Below are 6,246 nucleotides of genomic sequence, written 5' to 3'. Positions count from 1 at the left end.
CCCCCCATGGCCCCCCAAACACGCCGCAGCCTCTGTACAGCCGTTTATTGGGGCAGGGGGCTCTGCTCGGTTGGGGCCGGGGGGCAGCAGCCAGGGGGGGCCCAGACCCCGCCAGCGCCCGGGGGTCCCACCCCTGCTCCGGCAGCCGGGGGGGCGCGAGGCCCGCGGGGAGGGGGCAGCCGTGGCCGGGGGTCCCGACGCGTCCCGGCGCGGCCCAGCATGGCGCGGCACACGGCACATGGCGCACGGCGCGTGGCGCACGGCAGACGAAGCGCAGGCAGCGGGCGGGGGGCAGCCGGGGGGCACAGGCGAAGCTGCGGGGGCCAGGGGGGCCGGGGGGCCGGTGCCCGGTGCCCGGTGCCAGCTAACTGGTGCCCAGCGGGAAGGTGGGCGAGTGGCGCTCGGTGCCGATGGGGCGCGAGGGCACCTCAGCGAAGCCGACGTGTCGCCGCTCTGGGGACAGGAACGGGGCGTCAGCACCGGCCGTGGTGGCACTTGGGGACAGCCGGGTGGGGGGTGGCACCCCCACGTACCCCCGGTGCCACCATCCTGCTCCTGCCCCGGCTCCTCCTCGTCACCCTCCGCTCCCTCGGGGTCCTCGGGGATCTCTGACACTGTCAGCGACTTCAGGTCCTCCTCGCGCTCGTCGATGCCACCAGCAAAGGACACCTTCTGCCCGCCTGTGGGGGCCAGCACCCCGGGGACCACAGCGTGAGGTGACCCCGCTGAGGGACACCGAACCCTGGCGCCCACCCGGCATCCCCGGGCGAGGGGATGCAGCGGGCAAGTGAGCAGCCACAGCCCCTCGTTGTCACTGTGTCCCCATCATCCTCATCCTCCTGCTGCCCCTGTCCTGCTGCCCCTGTCCTGCTGCCATGTCCCCTTGTTGTCACTGTGTCCCCATCATCCCCATCCTCCTGCCACCCCTGTCCTGCTTACCCAATCCTGCAGCCATGTCCCCTCATTGTCACTGTGTCCCCATCATCCCCCTCCTCCTGCTGCCCAAATCCTGCAGCCACATCCCCTCGTCACTGTGTCCCCATCATCCCCCTCCTCCTGCTGCCCCAATCCTACCGCCACCCCCATATCCTTGCCCCACACCATCCCTCTCCCTCCACCACACTGTCCCCATCCTCCTGCCGTCCCTGTCCTGCTGTCCCAACCCTGCAGCCACATCCCCTCGTGGTCACTGTCTCCCCATCATCCCCATCCTCCTGTCACCCCTGTCACTCTGCCATCACCTCCACCATGCCTGTCCCCCTGCCATCCCTCTGCCACCCCTGTCCCCCCATCACCCCCACTCCCATCCGTCCCCCACCCCCGTCCCCCTGCCATCCCTGTCCCCCTGCCATCCCCGTCCCCACGCCGTTACCTTTCCGCTTGTGCGCCTTGAGCCCGGCGGGGAAGTAGCTGCGCTCGGCTCTGCCCTGGCTCCCCGGGGCTGCCCGGGCGGGGGTCGATGAGGCCGGGGCACGGCGAGGCACGCTCGGCACCGGGACACCGCCGGGGCCGCGTCACACCGCGGCCGGGGGTCCGGCTGGCGTCACCCGGCCCCGCGGGGGACACGGACACGGCCCGGCAGGCGAGGGACAAGAAGTACCGGCAGCGGGGACAGGCAGTGCCAGTCCGTGTCCCCGAGGACACGCCGTGTCCCCGACGGCTACAGGGGATGGTGACCCCCATCCCTGCTCCAGCAGCCCCGTCCCCACCTCCCCGTGTCCCCCAGGCTCCAGCAATCCTATCCCCGTGTGCCCTGGGCTCCAGAAGTCCTGTCCCCTTGTCCCCACGTCCCCTGGGCTTCGGCATCCTTGTCTCTGTGTCCCCGTGTCCCCTTGTACCCTGAGCTCTGGCAGTCTCCTGTCCCCACGCCCCGGACTCCAGCAGCCCCATCCGCACATCCTCAGGGCTCCAGAATCCCCTCCCCGTGTCCCCGTGTCCCCGTGTCCCCGTGTCCCCGTGTCCCCGTGTCCCCGTGTCCCCAAGGCTCTGGCCTCCATGTCCCCGCCCCCCCTGGGCTCCAGCCCCAGCCCCACGCCCCCCGTCCCCCTCACCAGACTCGAGGGCGCTGTCGGGGTCGCAGCCGTCGTCGGGCTCCCCGTCGGAGCTGTCACCCCCGCCCATGCCACTCTCCAGGTGGGACTGCACGATGCGCTGCACCGCTGGGGACACGCCAGTGTCACCGGTGTCACCGGGAGCACCGGGGTGTCCCACCCCGCGCCGCCGTTCCCCCCGCGGGCGGTACCTTTGAGCGAGGGCGGGGTGTAGGCACACGGGTTGGTCCTCTTTGGTTTGAGCAGGCAGCCCTCGCCCGACGAGCGCTGCGGGGCGAGCGGAGGCAGGGTGGAGGGGCCCGGTGTCCCCACGGGGGTCACCGCGGCCCCCGGAGAGCCGGGGACCCCCGGCGAGGTGGGGGTCTCGTGATGGGGACCCAAGGGTGACACCCACCCCCTCCCTGCTAAAGGGATGTGGCACTGGGGACGTGGTGTTGGGGACACCATGATGGGACTCTGCCATGGGGAGCCTGCGCTGGGGACCCGGAGGTGGGGACCTTGCGTTGGGGACGGGGTATTGGGGACACTGTCCTGAGGTCCCCTCCTTGTGGACTGTGCCATGGGGACCCCCATTGTGGGGACACTGCCATGAGGACGTGGCATTGGGGTCCCCACCATGGGGACACTGCCTTGGGGACGTGGTTTTGGGGTGCCCCTGTCGGTGACCCTGTTATGGGGACTTTGTGTTTGGGACCCCATCATAGGGACCCCTCCATGGGGACCCCACCGTGGGGATGTGGCACTGGGACACAGCACTGGGACACAGCACTGGGACACAGCACTGGGGACACTGAGGGGGTGACCCCGCCATGGTCACGCGCTGGTTTGCACCGTGGCCAAGCTCCACAGCCTGGCTCGGCTCCATGTCCCCATCCCGTGTCCCCGTCCCCGGCGCCGTGTGCCCGTGCCGGGAAGGAGCCGATAAGCTCCGGGCGCCGGGGCTGGGCCCCGATAACCCCCCGGGGGATACGGGACAGGGGAGCGGGGCTGTGTCGGGGGTCCCGGCGCCCACTCACCTGGTAGGGCAGGTTCTCGTCCTCTGTGTCAGCAGCGCCGGGGAGAGAAGGGTGAGCGGGACAGGGGCCGGGACTGGGCAGGGCCCTGCCCACCCTCAGACCCTCCTCCAGGGGTTACCCTGCCCGCAGGGACCCGCGTCCCCTCCCTGCCACCCCTTCCTTATCTGACACCGCATCCCTGCCACCGTCTCCGTTCCCAGGCATCCCATCCCATTCCACAGGTGACACTACACCCCACCCCCCGCACGTCCCCTCCCGGCCACCGTGTCCCATCGCAGACATGCCACACGTGCATGACAGACACCGTGTCCCGTCCCTGCCACCGCCTCCCGTCCCTGCACCAGACGTCCCCTGCCCCGTGTCCCACCCCGCCCCGCTCACCTGGGGAGGAGTGTTCGGAGAGCTGGAAGAGCATGGCCGGCGTGGGCCTCCGCCGGCGGATCTGGGGCACAGCGGGGTGTCACCGGCTGGGGACGCCCCGGGTCCCCTGTCCCCTGCCCTGCGCCCCAGGGACACGTGTCTGCACGTGTGTGAGCGTGTGTGCGCCTGTGGGTGCAGGGCCACCAACCCACCCAGCACGGGGTCCCCGGGGTGTCCCCAGTGCGTCCCAGTCCCATGAGAGCCCCAGACCAGCTCCTTTTGGGGGACTCTGGGCCCGGCAGGTGCTGGGGACGTCCTCTTCGATCAGGGACAACAGGCGGGGGTGGCTGCACCGACCCCCAGCGTGTCCTGTCCCCTTCATCCCATCGCTGTCCTCATCCCGTGCCCTCTGTCTCATCCCTTCCCTGCTCTCCTGTGCCCTGCCTGTCCTGCCCCTGTCCCTGCCCTGTCCTGTCCCCCTGGCACAACTCTCCCTGTGCGGGACCGCAGCTTCCACGGAGACCTTGGAGCTCTCTATTCCTGTCCCCGTCTTTCCCCCATCCGGTCCCTTTCTGTGTCCCCCACTCAGTCCCGCACGGTCTGTCCCCGTCCCACGCCCTGCCCACTCCGATCCCCCTGGTCCTGCTCTGCCGGTCCCATCCCGTCCCTGCTGTCCCCTCTGTCCCTTCCGATCTCCTCCCGGACCCATTCCCTCCCGCCCTCTGTCCCCTCCCACCTCCCCCTTGTCCCGTCCCATCTGTCCCAACGCATCCCCCCGTCCCTTCTACCCCTTCCATTCCGTGCCTTGTCCCCTCTGTCCCTCCCGATCCCCCTTGTCCTCCTCTCCCGGTCCCATCTCGTCCCTCCTGTCCCCTCCGATCCTCCCTTGTCCCATCCCCTGCCTTGTCGTCTCTGTCCCCTCTGATCCCCCTTGTCCCATCCCCTGCCTTGTCCCCCCTGTCCCCTCCGATCCCCCTTGTCCTGCTCTCCCGGTCCCATCCCGTCCCTCCTGTCCCCTCCAATCCCCCTTGTCCCCTCCCCTCCCTCCTGTCCCGCTCTGTCCCCATCTCGTCCCCACTGTCCCCGTCCTTCCCCGCCTCCCTCCGGCACCCCGGGGCTCTCCCGTGCCCCCCTCCCGTCCCGCCCGGTCACTCCGGGGGTCCCCCCTTGCCCCGAGGTCACCGGCAGCGCTTTGTCCCGGGAGAGAGGGGGGACCCCCGGGATGGCCCCGCTCCCCGCTGTCCCCGCTGTCCCCGCTGTCCCCGCTGTCCCCGCTCACCATCTCGACGGCGCGGGGGTCCAGGTTGCTGGGGGGCGCCGGCACCGAGAACTGGATCTTCTTGCGCTCCTTGGGGTCCATGGCCTTGGCCGGGAGTCACCGGAGCCGGGGGGGGTCTCTGGCACCGGTACCGAGAGGAGTTCGGTGGCACCCGGGGCTCGGTACGGCGAGGAATGAGAGTGGCGGGAGGTGGGGAAGGCAGAGCCGGTGAGGAGGAGGAGGAGGAGGAGGAAGGAGAGGGAGGGAGGACACGTCTTCCTACCAGGCGCTGAATTATTCATCCCCCCCTCCCCGGGCAGGGGGGCTGAGGCCGCGGTAATGAGCCCTTGGGGAGCCCCACAGGGGGTTCAGCCAACCTGTGGGGGTCCTTAACCCCTTCCCTGCCGTGGGCGACCCCACCTGCAGCGGCCGGTTTCATTGGGACAGGGCCAGGTGGCTCCATGTCCCTGTCCCTTACACCTGAGTCTCCCCAGAGGTGGGGGGCAGGGGACGGGGGGACAGCCGCCCCCACCCCTGTGTGGGCAGCGGCAAAATTCCCCCCACGCGGCTTCTCTGTGCCACACGGGCCAGGGACATCGCTCTGGGGAGGACATCCGTGGGGACATGGGGGTCCCAAAACATCCCATCGCCGGTGTGCTGGGGGTCCCGCCACCCCCAGCTGCAGCCCCCGGAGTGCCGGGGGTGCAGGGGCTGTGTCTTCACCCAGGGCTGTGCCCACCTGCCCCGGCTCTTCCTCAGCTTTTGGAGATTTTCCCCCGAGAAAATCCCACGGGACACAAAACGTTCCTCCCTGGGGCAGCAGGGGCTCATCCCCCGGGGCAGCGCTCGCCACCAGAGCTGCACAGTCCAGGCGGGGAGCGGGGGACATCGGGGGCACCTCTGCCGGCCCCACCGAAGGGGCACAGCCCGGGGGTCCCCTGGAGGGGGACAGCGGGGTGGCCAGCAGCGGCTCGTCCCCTCCTGGGATGTCCCGGGGCGGTGTCGGTGGAAGCCGCCTGTGAGCAGGAATGAGGAAGGGAGAGCTGGGAACTGGCTCCGTCCCCCGGATCTCCCGGTGCTCCAACGGCTGCGGGTGGCCCTGGGCCAGCAGCCACCGCTCCAGCAAAATATTTACCCGAGTGGCACCGAGCCATGGACCAGCCTCCCGCCCGCCCGGCACCACGCGGCAAAGCTCGGCAAAACACGGCTCTGGGTGACAAATCTTGGCTCTGGGTGGCAAATCTCAGCTCTGGGTGGCAAATCTCAGCTCTGGGTGGCAAAGCCCAGCTCTAAGTGACAAAGTCCAGCTCTGGGCGACAAATCTTGGCTCTGTGTGACAAATCTTGGCTCTGAGTGACAATGCCGGGCTCTGGGTGACAAAACCTGGCGCTGGGTGACAAACTTGTCCCTGTGGCACGGCGCAATGACCACGGGGATGGCGACAAATCAGGGATCAGCAGAGCCCAGTGTCTTCATGGAGACCAAAATCTGGGCACAGGCTGAGGGGTCCCTCGGTCACCTCGGGGATGTCCCCATGCCGGGTGTCCCCATGCCGGGTGTC

General features: G+C 69.6%; 1 protein-coding gene across 2 annotated transcripts; it reads right to left on the bottom strand.

The window, feature by feature from the left end:
* Positions 1 to 314: 314 nt before the first annotated feature.
* On the bottom strand, positions 315 to 5,618 carry PPP1R1B (protein phosphatase 1 regulatory inhibitor subunit 1B). Of its 2 annotated transcripts, XM_063403754.1 has the most exons (9): positions 5,425 to 5,618; positions 4,707 to 4,824; positions 3,449 to 3,509; positions 3,068 to 3,090; positions 2,243 to 2,318; positions 2,052 to 2,159; positions 1,373 to 1,441; positions 534 to 680; positions 315 to 453 (listed from the first exon to the last, which is right to left on the bottom strand). In XM_063403754.1, exons 2-9 carry the CDS (start codon positions 4,785 to 4,787, stop codon positions 365 to 367), a joined length of 654 nt encoding a protein of 217 aa, XP_063259824.1. In that variant the 5' UTR covers positions 4,788 to 4,824; positions 5,425 to 5,618; the 3' UTR covers positions 315 to 364. The 2 variants fall into 2 exon arrangements, with proteins under 2 accessions (XP_063259824.1, XP_063259823.1); XM_063403753.1 differs by lacking the exon at positions 5,425 to 5,618 and having other exon boundaries at positions 4,707 to 4,967.
* Positions 5,619 to 6,246: the final 628 nt, after the last annotated feature.

Source organism: Prinia subflava, chromosome 8 (assembly GCF_021018805.1).
Source record: "Prinia subflava isolate CZ2003 ecotype Zambia chromosome 8, Cam_Psub_1.2, whole genome shotgun sequence".
NCBI classification, from domain to species: domain Eukaryota; kingdom Metazoa; phylum Chordata; class Aves; order Passeriformes; family Cisticolidae; genus Prinia; species Prinia subflava.
This window is presented reverse-complemented; position numbering and strand designations above follow the sequence as displayed.

Coding starts and splice junctions, on each gene's coding strand:
- PPP1R1B (XM_063403754.1), bottom strand. CDS start 4,787: ATGGACCCCAAGGAGCGCAAGAAGATCCAGTTCTCGGTGCCGGCGCCC. Junction 3,091..3,448: donor CTCCGAACACTCCTCCCCAG/GTGAGCGGGGCG, acceptor CTGCTGACACAG/AGGACGAGAACCTGCCCTAC. Junction 2,319..3,067: donor ACGAGAACCTGCCCTACCAG/GTGAGTGGGCGC, acceptor CTCGCCCCGCAG/CGCTCGTCGGGCGAGGGCTG.